Below are 14,530 nucleotides of genomic sequence, written 5' to 3' on the forward strand. Positions count from 1 at the left end.
CTTATTTCGGGCTGCATACGACCGCCACCACTTGCTGACTGAATGGTGACGTTCTGCTGCACCTGGGCAATTGCTGGAGAACCTCGAAAGTCACGCAACCCGTTTGACCCAAGGAGTATGCGCAAAGGATGTTATTGGTGATCCTCAACTTATCGTAGCATATACCTAGATCCCTGGCCATGATGCCGCGAAAAGCGGTTTGCTTCTCCAAGAAACCTTTCAGCAGCTGCATGGAGACAAAACAGAACTTGATTTCGATTGGTCTGAACCAGCCCTTTGCTCACTACGACTCAAATCCAGGAGCCGCCAATCCTAGTAGCTTACACAGACCAGTAAAGCCCAGCCGACACCACAGGTGCATCGCAACCCTGCAAGTCCAATGTCAAACAGCATCCAATCTCCCCTAGCCAAGTTCCTCGCCCGAGAGCACACCCATGCTTTGCTGATACCGAAATCTCGAGGCCGACCTCGCCAAGTCCCCCGACCTAACAGACCCGGCATCGTTATAGCTCACATCGAACTTCGTGGTCTTCCGTATATTGTATATGTCAAACAAGATCCCCTCCTCGTCGCTGCCGTCGTCGCCGCTCTGTCGTGGGTTGGCATCCAGTGGCGAGCAAAGGTAGCTGCTGCTCAGCGGACTTGCCGGCAGGTCCTTGACGACGATGGTGCTGCCGCCAAAGGTCCTGATGACGTGCGACGAAGTTTGTTGTTGGTCGTGGGCCGTTTTGTCATCATCCCTGTGCCTAAAGAAGAACGTGTTCGGGTACTTGCGACCGTCGCCGCCGCCGCTCTTCGTGAGCTTCGCGAAGCGGTTCGGGAACCACCGCTTGAGGAGCGACGACAGGGCGGGGATCGAGGCGCAGATGATGGCGAGGTTGCATTCGATGGTCGAGTAGACGAAGCGGATGTCGTACGAGAAGTCGGGATTTTGGAACAAGTCGCCGTAGTGGTAGTCGATGAGCCAGATCAGGCGCAAAATGCTGACGATGGCCACACTAATCCACAAAAGAGAAAGACATGTCAGCTCTCTCTCTCTCTCTCTCTGGTAACGATGGTTCAACTCCCCGGATACGGTTGGATAGGTGTAGCTTACACGATGCCGAGAGTGAGCACAAACGTCAGGCCCATCTTCAGTCTCATGGGCATCTGCAGCCCCACGACAATCTTGATCGGCAGGATGACCACGAGGATGTCGGTCAGGGCGGTGACGGAAGAGGAGACGATGTACTGCAAGCCCTCATCATTGCAGTGGCCCGGGACGCCGCGGTCCCAATACTTGTTTACCGGCACGCAGGTGAAGACAGACGCCACGAAGACCGAGACCATGAGCAGAATGTTGCAGACGTTGAGCGCGTGGATGGACCACCGGATCCCCGGCTTGTGTCCCCCTATCCGCAGCAGGAAGAAGAGCACCGAGGACTTGACGAAGCAGAGCTGCGGGTTGTACAGCATGATGACCACGTAGGCCCAGACCTGGCTCCGTGGACGCTCGGTCGGCTGGGCCAGCGGCGGGATCTGCCAGGTATGGACTCCGATGAAGTTCGTCTTCATCATCACGTAGCTGCAGCCCGCTTCGGCCAGGGCCGTCATCTGAGGGGAAACGCAATGTGAGCACTTGCAGTTCAAACTTATCAGGCAGCTACCACCAGACCGCGCGAAGGGGAAACGCACCATGGCTGCGACGATGAACCCGTCATCCCATCCGAATGTTCTGGCAGAACAGCGGCTATACACGCGAAGAGAGACGACCACTAGGGCCAGAGCTGGAAAGAAGAAGATGATGAAGAACCCGATCTGCTGTAATGAGGTCGTCGGGTAGGTAGACAGGTCCGTGGACTCGGTCAGGAGAGGCGCGTCGGGTATCGAAGCCATGGTCTGCCGCGGGTTTGTGAGGAGTCCATTGGAGTGAATTCCGCAATATGCGCGTGTTCAGCATGAACTCGGGGGCCTTTCTTTTTCAATCGGTAATTACACTCATCAGTTGCAGTAATTAGGACCCCCCCAAAAAATGTAATGCATGGCAACAACTGGAGACAGGAGAATGCAATCAATTAAGCAGAGGTATGTATTTATTTGGTCCATGAGGCCACCCATCAACTGTACCCGGTGAAGGAAGGGGGCAGACTTCTGTTGTTCCCATGATCCGAGGTTACTCAACCGTGTTATTATGGCTTGCAGTGCAATCTGGGGAAACCCGTTATTCAAAGCCCAGTTCCTTCTTGTGCTGCGGCTAGGTGCAGAAAATCCGTAAGGGAAACCTTGCTCTCACCGGCACGTAAATGAAAATGGCGTGGGGGGAAGGAAAATGCCGAACGCGTCGGGAACCGGAAACGGGTGCACAGTTTCCGGATCGCATACTTCGATTCAGCGGATGTTGGATGGGAGAATTCGCCGCGGCCAGGCATCTCCCAGAGCCGTTCGTGGGCAACAGGGGTGTGTTATCAGATATCAACATTGATGAGCTTCAAGCCTCGGCGCTTTAGGGGGTGCGCAATTGGACAGTACCTAGGACTTCCCCGGATCTCTGCATGGCGGCAGGGGAGGGGTAGCGCAGCGGCTGAAGGACGGGCAGGCAATCTGGACAATCGGCCATTCGTAAAGAAGCAGGTAATCTTGGCTAAATGCCCAGTTGTGGTAACTTGCATGCAGCTCGATGTCGTGTAACCGCGAGTCGACTGTAGTGTAGATAGACGAAAGCGACCTGCATTACAAATCCGCCGCTCTAAGTCGGCATGACCAGGGCGTCAAACCCATTCATTCAATGGGGCTGAGAAAGACAGTTGCTGCCAATGGACCCTTGGCGACATGAACCACGAGCAGACTATACGAAAGGTGAAGAAGAAGTACGGTTGAATCCCAGCGTGTCCTTGGCGTCACTGCCTTGCCTGATCACCTTCTATGACGGTTGACGGAGGTAGTCAATGCAGCGGTACCAGCCGTTGCCCGCGGGGACGCCGCCGGCGATGGGGTTGAACGCGGCGCCGCAGTTGCCCGTCGACGAGAACATGTTGAGGTAGATGCGAGACGCCGTGTTGCCGGCGTCGAGCACCGTCGTCTGCACCAGCAGGCTGAGCTGGTACGTCGCGTCCGACTGCCGGTTGAAGGCCTGCACCGACGTGAGGAGGTAACACCCTCCAAGAGCAGGCCGGGGGGTTTGCATCAGGCCGCAGCTTAGAAACTGTGCCATCCCATGCGGCATGGGGTATCAAGCCATAATTTGACCCGACCGCTGCCTCATAAAATAAAGTCTCACCTTTGAATTCCCATGGCACCAGTCTCGGTGACTAGCTTGGAATAATAAACTGCCACAGCTACATCTGAAGAAGCCACCATAACGAATATAGGACCTAGAATAACTACTGACAACCCGATGGACTCTCATAATGGTCTATTTAGGTTGATATCTACAACATATCGAGGCACTACCTGCTATGTATGCCTGGATTTATGTACACAGTGAACCAAACTGGAAATGATCTTGTAAGCTAACAAGCAGCCTCCTCCTACTCAGCGGGGTTGTCCGTACGATACAGGCCATCTCGTAAGAAAACAGGGTGTTCGCTATCCAAAGTGACTTGGCCCTTCATAACATTGGATCTTTGATAGAGGTCGTTGGTGCTCTGGAACCCATGGGTAAGGTCATTTTCCCAGCCTTCCAGGCCGTAGAACAGGAGCGGTAGACTGGAGGATTTCCATGCTGAAAGAATCGATTTGGTTAGCAAAGTCACTAGTCCTTAGATGACCGACAGGGTGAATACAGGGGCCGACTTACCTTCTACACCATGAGACCTGGAGTTGAACATCACGGTGATCAATAGCACCAGCGAAAGCACCGAGACCGCGATGGGCAGCGCCAGCCACTTCCACTCGATATGGATGTACGTCTCCTGCACGAACGCCGTCCCGTCGGTCGTGGTGAAGTTGTTCTGGCTGTTCCGCATCGAGTTGGTCATGCTGTCCGCGATCTGCCCCACCATCGTCGTCAGGTTCGCCGCGTTGTACATGGCCAAGCCGAACGAGGAGGCCATCCGCCCACCGTCGCCGGGCTGGTAGGTCCCTGTATTCAGGACCACAGTGCTGTTGAGGACGTCCTTCATGTACATGCCGAGGTTCAGGTGGTCGAACCAGTTCATCGTGTAGTTGGGCCCGACCGTCTGGCCGTCGGCGAAGGCCTGCATGGTGAAGAGGAAGTTGCCCTTTGGGTTTCGCGGGGGATCAAGAAAGAATTTGTGGCTCGAGATGTGCATGATCGTTTCGTCCACTGGCCCGATGTCGGTCTGTCCGCTGTGCATGCTGATATTGTTGTATGTCTTTAAGCAGTAGGCGAACATGCACTGATTGACCTGTGACGGTTTCGTGGGCCTATCTGCGTTGCCGCTAAAGAGACTCCGATCCAACTTGAGTGCTGTGAATGCCGCGAGGACCGCAGGTTGTCCATAACCCGTCGTTAATGTAACCATGCTGGGTGTGACAGGCGCACTGGATGAGTTCCATACGTTGGCATATAACCCAGCTGCATCGCTGGCGACGCTCCAAGTGAAGTTGCTCGGTGGCAGTAGTTGACGCGGAACAGTTGTGTTGCAGACTGTGGCGCCTGACTTCTTATCGCGGCCACAAGTAGTATTCGTCGCGCCTACAACGTCCTGGGATGGATTAGTTATTGTTTTGTGTGAGGAATGCTCCCATGTAAGGCGCAGTCGGATTTTCCCAGAGGTGGCTGTGGTCGTTGTAGCTCTTTGGTGGATTTCCTGTTCTGGGCATCGTTGACCAAGCGACTTACCTGACAGGTGCTGCATATTCCAAGAGTACTGACAGGCGGGAAAGTGCAGTTTGAACTAGAGCAAGTGAGGTCGAACCTGGGTGTGACGCCAAATGCTGCAGAGATGACCGCACTCTGCAATTGAAACGGCGCGTTCTGGGCTGCGGGCAGATGGTCAGTTCAGGGCCAACCAAAGATTGGAAGGCAAAACCTACCGACGGGATACGAAGGTCCATGATTGGCAGTGACCGAGGTGTTGGCGTCATACACCTGGGCCAGCCTTATCGAGGCAACCTGGTGAGTCGTCGGCGTTGCCTGGGTAGGGAACGAGAAGACCAATTGCGCAAATGGATCGATAACGAGCGCGGCAATGGTCAACAGCGACGCAGAAGAAGCAAGGAGCGCAGCAGTCTTCATCCTGAACATGAGTTGCAGCGCGCCCCACGGCCCTCTGGAGCCAGCATCAAACAGCTGCGAACAGGCCATTAGTGTTGCTGCTAGCAAACCGAACTCGTTCGCGATCTGTGAAGTGGAGCATGCATACCTGGATATCGCTGAGCCGCCGCGGAGCCGTGGCGAAATGCACCCATCGGAGCTGTCCGATGACTTCGGTGAGCACCAGCAGACAAGACGACTTGGCCAGCGTGGTGATGAAGGAGATGACGGCGTTGGGGGAGATCACGAGAGCCCACCCAGACAGCCGCTTGCCATCCTCGTTGAGCAAGACCACCACGACGACGGCTATGCATATTAGGCTGAAAGCCGAGGCCATTAGCTCCCACATCCAGAGACGCGGAAGCCTGCCTTTGAGCGCCCGAGGCTTCATACCATCTCCCCCTTTAGCACCATTTGAGACTGGGTAGGACCTGGTATCTCCAGACTGGTCATAAGACGGTAGGTTATGCATGGGAACATTGTCGGAAAATACCGTAGTATTGATTTGGCTGTTGTCGCGAGGGTACTGGTGCGATGCATGACCGTCAACCGGCCAGTAGCTGGCAGTCATGGACGGTTTAGGTGCTGGATCATCGCCGGTCATATGTGTCGCATTCAAACCGTCGTTGCCTTGAGCATGACCGCGATACGATGCATAATCGTCCACTGGCTGGTAGGTGGAAGCCATACCGCCAAAAGAGTGTAGAAGCGATCGTGGTGTCTATAAGTGGTTGGATGGGACGTAAGTCGCAGGTAAAAGCTTGGAAGGCGAGTTTGGAATCTGTACCCCCACCACGTTTTTACCGCTTGGCAAGACGCCCCCTAAAAAGGAATTATCAGGCCCAGTGGGGTTCTTCGAGCGTTGCCTACATAGTTTTAGTGCTTACGGCCGTGATCTCATGCGCTGTTCGGTATGTGATGGGTTGCGGTGCGCAGGTCCGCAGCAGTTGTGGTCGAGGGCCTATCCCGATTGAGGGATGTCTTTCAGCTAATTACACCAGACGATAGTAGGTTAGATGGGTGGCGCCAGACTTGCCGCTGGGCCCGCAAAGGCCACCCGCTGATGAGCTGCTGACCGAGGAGGGCATCTCTTGAACGTCCACCGGGAACCACTTCCGATGGAGATCAATCATAGGTATGGGCGTAGGAATGGATGCCGACATGGTAAATGGAATGAAGCAAATTCCTGATCTCGGGTCTGAAATATGGTTGAGTTCACAGTTCAAAAGATGGGTTGACAACCTGCAGGTAGGGCTACTTGTAGGGCCCTCAAGCGCGACAGGAGGCCCCGCCACCTGACCTAATTTTAGAAGAGCCGCAGATCTGCAATCGCCTAATTCCACTCCCATTGTAGACAACTCAAGACTTCGCATCGACAATTGTTGTTCTTTTCTACAGCGGGGACAAAGAAGGAAGCAATCCACTTTTCGGGATCTTTCCACCCCGCCCAGCTCATCGATTTGAATGCCCGATATCTGAAATGAAACAAACGGATTGCCCAACGGGGCAGCAACCGGCTAGTTCACCATAAAACAATTGTGCCGCACTGGGTTCCGTGACGGTTGCGGCACAGCACTCGCTAACGTATGTGTAGGGGCTGGGTGGACGAGTCTTAATTCAACGATGCACATCGATCTTGGTCATCAGATGAGGCGTAGGTAGGTGCTACTGCAGATTCTTGGGTAGGTAGAGCCTAAACCATTCGCGCAACTCCAGGCATGCCAAATTCAATCGACCCATCAGCCTCTACCGACAAACGGGCCACAAAAGGCAAAATGGTCTCTGTCCCTTCTTTAGGGCTGAGACCCCTGCCCTCGACGGAGGCGAGCTTTGGGTAACAGTGGCCAGTTACATGGAGGCAGGCATTCAGGTCCGGCTGTGGTTTGAATTGGTCAAAGTAAACCCACTGAAGCGGTGGAAACGGCATGCATGGGTGGGGTGGAAAACCTGACCTGTGTGCCTGTGGCCCGTAGCTGTTCAGTGGTCAATAGCAGTGATACCTGTGCCACCGCACCGGCTTCTTCTGCCCGAATGCCCAGTGCATGTCAATTGTTTGTGCTACCAATATCCGACACTGCATGCATTATCACCAAAAGTGTGTATTCATTGCCCATTGGACATTGACCGGGCACAAAGCTAGTTTCAGTCAGTTACGAAGCATTCCCCCGAAATGTCCGGGAATGGAGCCACATCACTTGTGACACAGGTATAGAAAACAGCACCGCCTTGAATGGTATATATTTGTATTAGAAGCTTAACCCATATCAATAACGGCATGAGCATATTGGAACTTCAGTTTCGGTAGTATTGTTTGATTGGTAGGGAGGAGTAAGTTTCGATTCAACTTGCCACCTACGGAAAGATCAGCTATATATATATACGCGTTCTTTCCATTATATCCCGCTATCAGCCTGAGAAAGTCGCGGTTCATATGCTCTTCCTCATTCAAGTAGGCTTTTCCTGAGTCTTATAGCTATCCTGGACCGACCAGTCGAGCTTGGTCGCGCCATTGGGGTGATTGCAATTCATCTGGCCAGCAGCCGCGACGAGGCCGTCCTTGGTGTATTCGGAGACAACCAGACCAATTGCGTCCGCGATGTCCTGGCTTCCGATCCTAAGTGACGTACGGCGTTAGTCAATCGATAGAGGTATGGCTGAATGGCTGCAAAGAGGAGGAGGAGGAGGAGGAGAGGAGGACAGGTAGCAACAACTTACCAGATGTGTTCGTTGAAGGTATCGACGCTGGAGATGTAGACGGCGCAAGTGCCATTGTAGATGATCTGCAGAGCGGCGCTTTGGTAGTCCCATGTGTCCCAGTATCCGAGCATATGGTTCTGGAGAAGGCTGGCAAGCTGGTTGCAGTCGTCGCTGCGAGCGAAGTCCCCGGTCATGGCGCCCGCTGTAAACGGTAACGTCAGCATCGATCGTGAAAAGAGCAGCCGAGAGTGTGCCAGTGAAGGCCCCTGGCGCCAGCTCAGTGCCCACCGAGTGGATAGACGGGTACTTACTCTGGTCGCTACGGAAACAGATCGACTGGGTCTCGGGCGTAGGGTTAAATTGGGACTGCGTAGAAGCGACCGCCGGCTTGAGATCAACCAGGGTGCCGTTGGCCGCGACGGCCTTGACGCTGACATCGGGGGTGGCGGGCGCGTTGCCGCCGTCACGGAGGGCCTTTGCGTGAAGAGCGGCGCCCTGTGCGTGGCCTGCTGCAAACAGCAAGGTCGTGAGAAAAGCGAAGATGTGCATCCTGCCGGTGTTGGTTTTTTTTTTTTTTTTTTTTCTTTTGTTGGCTGGGTCGATGTTGCATGCGAGAAGGCGGTTTGGTGTCGTGCGCAGAGAGAAGCCTGAGGTGCTGTTGATGTTCGCGTTGGTTTGGTGCGACTGCTCTATTACAGTTAGCAGAAGGGGGAAGTTGCTGAATTTATAAACGTTTTCGGAAGGTAGCACCGTGGAGTGAATGTATGCAATATGCGACTTCAATATAATGTGAATCAGTGTTCCCATCATAGAACCTGACGTCGTACCGATTTCACTACCAATGCAGCAGGTAGGAGATCAGACTGTTGTTGCCGATCATCACAGACTACTCCATCACAAACTATCCCTTCGCCTACTAATCCAATGACAGCGAGTTCATCCCCGACTGCTCCAGATCTGGTTGAGGAACTCACTCTTGAACCACCGTATCTATAGATACGATGCACTTATGTATGCTACACCTGATTCCATATCAGTTCCAGTAAGGAAGCTTTCGGGTGTCCTTCGAATACTGATATCTCATAAACATCAACTCCTCGACCATGTCGTCACTTGCCCGGCGCGCCTCAGCAGATTCTGGATCAACAACAGCGTCGACCCGTCCGGTACGCAGGCCGTACCAATAGGCTCAAAGAACCCCCGGCGGCGGCATCCGTATCACCTAGGTAGACCAATGCAGCATATCATGCTGAGTACGCTGGTATGAGGCCAAAGGCGAAGAGATTAGAGTCTTAGGAGCCAGTTGGTTTGGGAAACCCTTGCCTGCGAATATGAGTAATTGCATCGCCTTTGGGGCAGGGTAAGTATCAAAGCTAAAGACTGGACTCGCACACCAAAGTGGCGAAAACGAAGAGGAAGAAAAAAAGGTAAAAGAAGACCCAAGCCTAGAAAGTTGTTCATGGAAGGGCTCGAACTCGGAGACTGGCAAAAGCGAAGGGAGTGGACCACCATATCCATCCATGATTCAGTAGTATTGAAAGGGAATCGGCTACTTCGCGGAAAAAATCAGACGTTATTTGACCATATATCCATAGACACACTAGGGGCTGGTAAGCGTGAGAAGAAAAAGAGAAGAAAAAGTCAATAAACTTCATGATTTCCCTCGAGGGTGGGAAGCTGGGAGTCGTTTCCAGGCATGATGGAGATGGTTCTTGGCCAAGTCGATTGGGGATTTAGTTACAGTCTGTGAGTCTATCCCCGGAATTATATCAGCCATTGGCCCTTGGGCATGGGGGGCTAATCACGCCAACCCGCGCTGTATGGAGCTGTGTTCGGAGCTGAGGTGACAGTGGCTGTTGGGGACCGTCTACTTGACTACATACCTATTCACCATTAACCAGCAGCCATTAGGCCCCAACCGATCCTGGGCGCTTGTCTTGAAAGAGTCCACGGCTGGCGAAAGTATTACTAGCTAAGCTACTGGATACAAATAAGAAATACAGACTATTATACAAACGTATATCGCACCGATATCTCCTCAAATAGCCCGGCGTCCTGGGTTGCAAGCATCAAGTATCCCATATAGTCCGCGGTGATGTGCAATCGTGCGCCCTGGTTCGGGCACGTGAAGAGCCCGGTACTTCTTCCACGTCGGTTGAAGAGACACGAAGCTGGCACGTCACACGTAAATCGCTTCCGGCAGCTGCTGCCGTCGTGATGGAAATGCTGCTGCCGCCTTCACCTGGTATGGCAGCACTGATGTATCCGGCATAGTTTGCGGGATCCGCCGCGAGGGACGCAGGGACCAGCGAGCCATCGTCCCTGAGCGTGAGGAGGGCTGCATCTCCCGCATTGGGGCTGAAAACGAGAGCGTTGCTCCGGGTGCCGACGTCCCCTTGTATGAGGGGAACCTGGCCGTCGACGGCGCCGCCGACGCCCGTCAGAGTGAAGGCAGGAGTTCACGGAGGCGTGGCGGTCGGAAGCGGCAGGACGACATAGTCCAACTCGATGCGGGCACACGTGGTATCGGCAGGACTTTCGAACATCAAGTCCATTGGATTATTAGTATCGACAGAAAAGACACAAGCCATTACCGTATTTCGGGCAGGTGAACGACCCCTGACTTCCGGCGGTAGTTTCTCCGGTCAATTGGCAAGCTGCAGTAGACTGGGGTGACGCCACTAATGCAACGAAGGCGAAGGAGGAAGAAGTTGCATCATCGAGGTAGATCAATTTATTGGTCTGGGTAGAGCGCGAGCACCACGACACCATCTTTCAGAGTGAAAGCGGATGCGGCCGCCACATCGGGGGTAAAGCCGAGGAAGTTGGAACCCATGGGTTGGATGTTACCACTGGTGGTGACATATTGGTTAATGACATTGCCACTCCTTCCTTTGAGAACAAAGGTGGGGGTAGCAGCAGGAGGCGCCGCAGTAGTCACGAACGTCGTGGCGGTGACAGCCAGGGTTGTTGGCACCGCAGTGGTCTCCAGATCCGTCGTGCTGACCGTCGTCGTGATGGTAGCAACGATGACGGACGTGACGGTCGCGAGGCCGGTAGCCGTGGCGCTGCCGGTGACTGTCGCGGTCGTGGTGGTCTTCAAGGCGGAGGCCGTGACCGTGGCGGTGCAGACGTCGGCGGATTGCGTTGAAGTGGCGCTGGACGAGGTGACGAAGGCTTGGCTCGATGACGAGCGTCTCTTGCAGCTGTCGCCTCCCCGTTGCTTCATCTGGCCGCGCTTCTTTTTCTGTTCCGTGATAACCTGGGTTGCCGTCTCCGTTGCAACCATAGCCGTCTCGGTGACAAAGGAGGTCTCGAACTGGGTGATGACCGCAGTGTTGGTTGTCTCCAGCGTAGACTCCATGGTGGAGATCTGGGTGGAGGTGACGGTGTCAGCGGTGACAGTGACATATTGCGTCGCCGTCTCCGTCAGCAACGCCGGAGTCTCCGTCACCGTGATATAGCTTGCGCAAGTCGAAGGCGAAGGTAACAGTGTCAAGGCAGGCAGTATAGGCAATGGGATAGACAATGTGATAGGCAATGGGATAGGTAATGGCAATCCGGGCAATGCATCGGTTAAGTCAGTGATACGACGCCGCAGAGGGTCGGCTGCTCCCGCGGGGATAGCAGAGGCAGCGCCCCCGGAGACGAGGGCGGCCAAAGTGGCGAAACGCATGATGGAGAACGAGTGTGTTGGGTGTACCGGATGGTACCCTCGAAATGAGTGTGTATCAAAAGTGTGAACGGGCAACCTGGGAGGAACGAAGATTCGGAATCTGGGTCGAACAGCTTGGCAGGGCATCTATATTGTCCGATTATACAACTCCTACTTGTGATCTAGTCAGGAGCGTCACCGAATCCACGCCAAATGTGGACGCGCTATAAAGCATAGTCGGCGGTCCAGGCCGGACTAGCAGTCTTGATACGCCGTCTCCTTTGCAGCTTAGCTCTCTGCTTTCAGATTGCCACGATCACTTTGATGAATATCCCTCTACGAAAATTCGCTGGTTTCTAAATCGGCCTGGACTAGTCGCTGCGTGTCCTAATCTCCTGGAACACCAGTAAGACTGCGAGTGGTTTTTAGCAAGGTCAGTGACGCATCTAGCCGCTCGCAAACGCTTCTGTCCACGCACGGCGGGTGACGATCGGAGGAGTGTTAAGCTTAAGCGCGCCAGGTCTTGGCTGCAATCGGCACCCGGGAATCGGGATAGATAGACTAAGAGGCAGGCAGGAGCTTCTACTCCACCTGCTAAGAGACGAGCCCGTTCTTCTTGAGAATAATAATACGCAGCAGTGGCAGAATCCTGCAGGACAGATGCTAGTCGCAAAGCAACGCCCTGTGATTAGCTAACCACTAGTCTTTCATATAGACCACAGCTGAAAGATTCTCCCGACGGGTGGAGATCAAGCAATCGCACCATGCCAATTGTGCTGGAGTCTCACTGGCTGGCTGTGCTACGTGCACTGCAAATCCCAAAATGGGAGAAGAGATCGCAATTGCCGGGCCTCAAATGTCAAATATTCTGGGAGGAAGAGGCTGGAGTGTCCCGGAATGCGGGGGGTGGGGGCCGCAGGGTCATCCTGCTGCACCGAGTCGATGGCCACAGGGCTTGCAAGGCGCCTGTGCATCAACATCCACCTGAGTTATGTTTGGGTTTCCGTTGAGTGGCCCAGGGACGATTGCGATCACATATGCATGATGAAGAGCTGGATGGGGAATCGATCCCAGTTGGGTCACACAACAAGGGTGAACTCGATGGTCACTTTCGGTGCCATCAACCTCGTAACATTTGGTATATGGGTCTAGCGCCTACGCCGGCTATGCCTTTTCGGGGGGAAATCTCACGTATCACGGTTTTATTACGAACCAGACAAGATCATGTGGCCAAATCAGATGTGTCTCCGTAGACACCAACGCTTATGCTGAACATCACCTGGCTCCTTTACATGATGACTTCGTTGGAGACATCCTATGAGAATGTTAGCCGTGGGCGCGCATGCATAGATTGGAAGACGAGTTCTTACCCTCTTGAGCTCCTTGAAGGGCAGGCAGACACAGTTCTGCACGCGGACCTCGTCGTTGACCTTGGTCTCCTTGCCCAGAATGGTGATGCTCTGGACCTTGACGCCGTTCTTGATGATGCTGGTGGTGTGCGACGTGACAGGGGTGGGGGTGCCTTCGACACGGGCCCAAGCACCAACAGTGCTGTTCCAGCCGACAATGCTGTAGAGCACACAGGCATCGTGCTTGATGTGGCTGTCCTCGAGGACAATGGTCTCCTTGACACGAGCACCGGCGCCAATCACAGCGCGAGGGCCGATAGAGACGTTGGGGCCAAGCTTGGCGGTCGGGTCAACGGTGGCCGTGGGGTGGATGAAGACGGGGGCAATCAGGTTCGGCGAGGGCTTGGCCAACTCCTCAGAACCATTCTGCCACGCCTTCTGGAGGTAGAGGGCATTGGCAGGGACAGCCGACCCAGCGGTCTTGATCTGGCGCCAGAAGTCCTTGGTCTCGTAAACGAAGAACTGCTTGCTGTCGGCAAGATCGCTGAGAATGTCCTGCTCCAGTCGCAGCACCTCCTTCTTCTCGTCATCATCGTCCGCCATGAAGCTCGACTCGAGGTTCTCGGAGGAGGGGTAAGATACGAGACGGGGTCGGTCGGTGCGGCGCTTGATGGCGGTCTTGATGCTGGGGAAGATAGCGTCGACGCTGAACAGGTAGACACCACAGTTGATGAGGTTGGAGATGTGGCCTTCGGGCTTCTCGACGTAATGGAGGACGCGGCGGGAGTGCGAGTCGCTGACAATGCAACCGAAGTTGGTGGCAGCATCGTCGCTCACGCGGGTACCCAGAATGACAGCTTCGGCATCCTTATTGTCGAAGAGCTCGGCCATTTCGTTCAGGGGGAAGGAGCAGCAGACGTCGGAGTTGAGGACGAAGATGCGCTCGGGGCGGCCTTTGAGGATGGCATCTCGGAAGTGGTAGAGGCCGCCAGCGGTGCCGAGGGCCTCGTACTCCCGAAGGTACTTGATGGGCAGGTCGGGGAACTCGTGACTGGCGTCCTTGATGAAGTCGCGGAAGACGGACTCGTCGTAGTAGCCGATCATGACAACCTCCTGGATGGAGGGGACCTTGGCAATCGCCGTAAGGCAATGCCAGATGATGGGATGGCCTGCGACATCGAAGAGGGGCTATTCACGAATGGCTGTTAGGATTTGAACTGCAATCGCATGATAGGCTGGCAGAGATGGTCAATTCGCGGCAACTAACCTTCGGGACGTCGAGGGACAGAGGTCGGAATCGGGTGCCTCTGGAAGGACCTCCGACCTAAACGTTGAGTGAAATGCGGTCAGTATCTCTGTGTCTCCCAAGGTGGGGCAGAAGCAGTAACAATAGGATGGCAACTTACCAAGATGACGGCTTTGGTGTCCTTGCCGGCACCGCCGGCCTTTCCGCGCATAGGTACCTGGAGACTCATGCTGTTTGTGGGTGGGTGTTGCACTGGGGGAATGGGACTGGTGATGCTGTGAACTCGTCGGTCCCCTACTGTCGCCGAAAATGCAATTGTTGACTTTCAAGTACGGGCGCCCCTCGAAATTCACAAGTGTTCACAGCGTTGCGACTTGATTGGACCG

The 14,530-nt window shown here is 54.4% G+C and overlaps 6 protein-coding genes across 6 annotated transcripts; 1 reads left to right on the plus strand and 5 right to left on the minus strand.

Moving 5' to 3' along the window:
• Window positions 1-403: 403 nt before the first annotated feature.
• On the minus strand, window positions 404-1,875 carry PG986_004100 (uncharacterized protein; the record flags this gene model as incomplete). The annotated part of the gene is made up of 2 exons (XM_066840322.1): window positions 404-998; window positions 1,097-1,875. The coding sequence occupies 2 exons, from the start codon at window positions 1,873-1,875 to the stop codon at window positions 404-406; spliced, it is 1,374 nt and encodes a 457-aa protein (XP_066702949.1).
• Window positions 1,876-2,899: 1,024 nt separating this feature from the next.
• PG986_004101 (uncharacterized protein) lies at window positions 2,900-3,336 on the minus strand (the record flags this gene model as incomplete). Its single annotated transcript, XM_066840323.1, has 2 exons — window positions 2,900-3,071; window positions 3,257-3,336. The coding sequence occupies 2 exons, from the start codon at window positions 3,334-3,336 to the stop codon at window positions 2,900-2,902; spliced, it is 252 nt and encodes an 83-aa protein (XP_066702950.1).
• A 401-nt stretch (window positions 3,337-3,737) lies between these two features.
• On the minus strand, window positions 3,738-5,885 carry PG986_004102 (uncharacterized protein; the record flags this gene model as incomplete). Its single annotated transcript, XM_066840324.1, has 4 exons — window positions 3,738-4,646; window positions 4,784-4,923; window positions 4,978-5,233; window positions 5,307-5,885. 4 exons carry the CDS (start codon window positions 5,883-5,885, stop codon window positions 3,738-3,740), a joined length of 1,884 nt encoding a protein of 627 aa, XP_066702951.1.
• A 1,757-nt stretch (window positions 5,886-7,642) lies between these two features.
• PG986_004103 (uncharacterized protein) lies at window positions 7,643-8,443 on the minus strand (the record flags this gene model as incomplete). Its single annotated transcript, XM_066840325.1, has 3 exons — window positions 7,643-7,811; window positions 7,913-8,096; window positions 8,206-8,443. The coding sequence occupies 3 exons, from the start codon at window positions 8,441-8,443 to the stop codon at window positions 7,643-7,645; spliced, it is 591 nt and encodes a 196-aa protein (XP_066702952.1).
• Window positions 8,444-9,593: 1,150 nt separating this feature from the next.
• Window positions 9,594-11,045, plus strand: PG986_004104 (uncharacterized protein; the record flags this gene model as incomplete). The annotated part of the gene is made up of 3 exons (XM_066840326.1): window positions 9,594-9,640; window positions 10,098-10,459; window positions 10,645-11,045. 3 exons carry the CDS (start codon window positions 9,594-9,596, stop codon window positions 11,043-11,045), a joined length of 810 nt encoding a protein of 269 aa, XP_066702953.1.
• A 1,792-nt stretch (window positions 11,046-12,837) lies between these two features.
• Window positions 12,838-14,373, minus strand: PG986_004105 (gdp-mannose pyrophosphorylase protein; the record flags this gene model as incomplete). The annotated part of the gene is made up of 4 exons (XM_066840327.1): window positions 12,838-12,864; window positions 12,920-14,086; window positions 14,166-14,222; window positions 14,305-14,373. The coding sequence occupies 4 exons, from the start codon at window positions 14,371-14,373 to the stop codon at window positions 12,838-12,840; spliced, it is 1,320 nt and encodes a 439-aa protein (XP_066702954.1).
• Window positions 14,374-14,530: the final 157 nt, after the last annotated feature.

This window comes from Apiospora aurea (assembly GCF_038362705.1).
Source record: "Apiospora aurea strain CBS 24483 chromosome Unknown utg000003l_segment0_segment0, whole genome shotgun sequence".
Classification (NCBI taxonomy): Eukaryota; Fungi; Ascomycota; class Sordariomycetes; order Amphisphaeriales; family Apiosporaceae; genus Apiospora; species Apiospora aurea.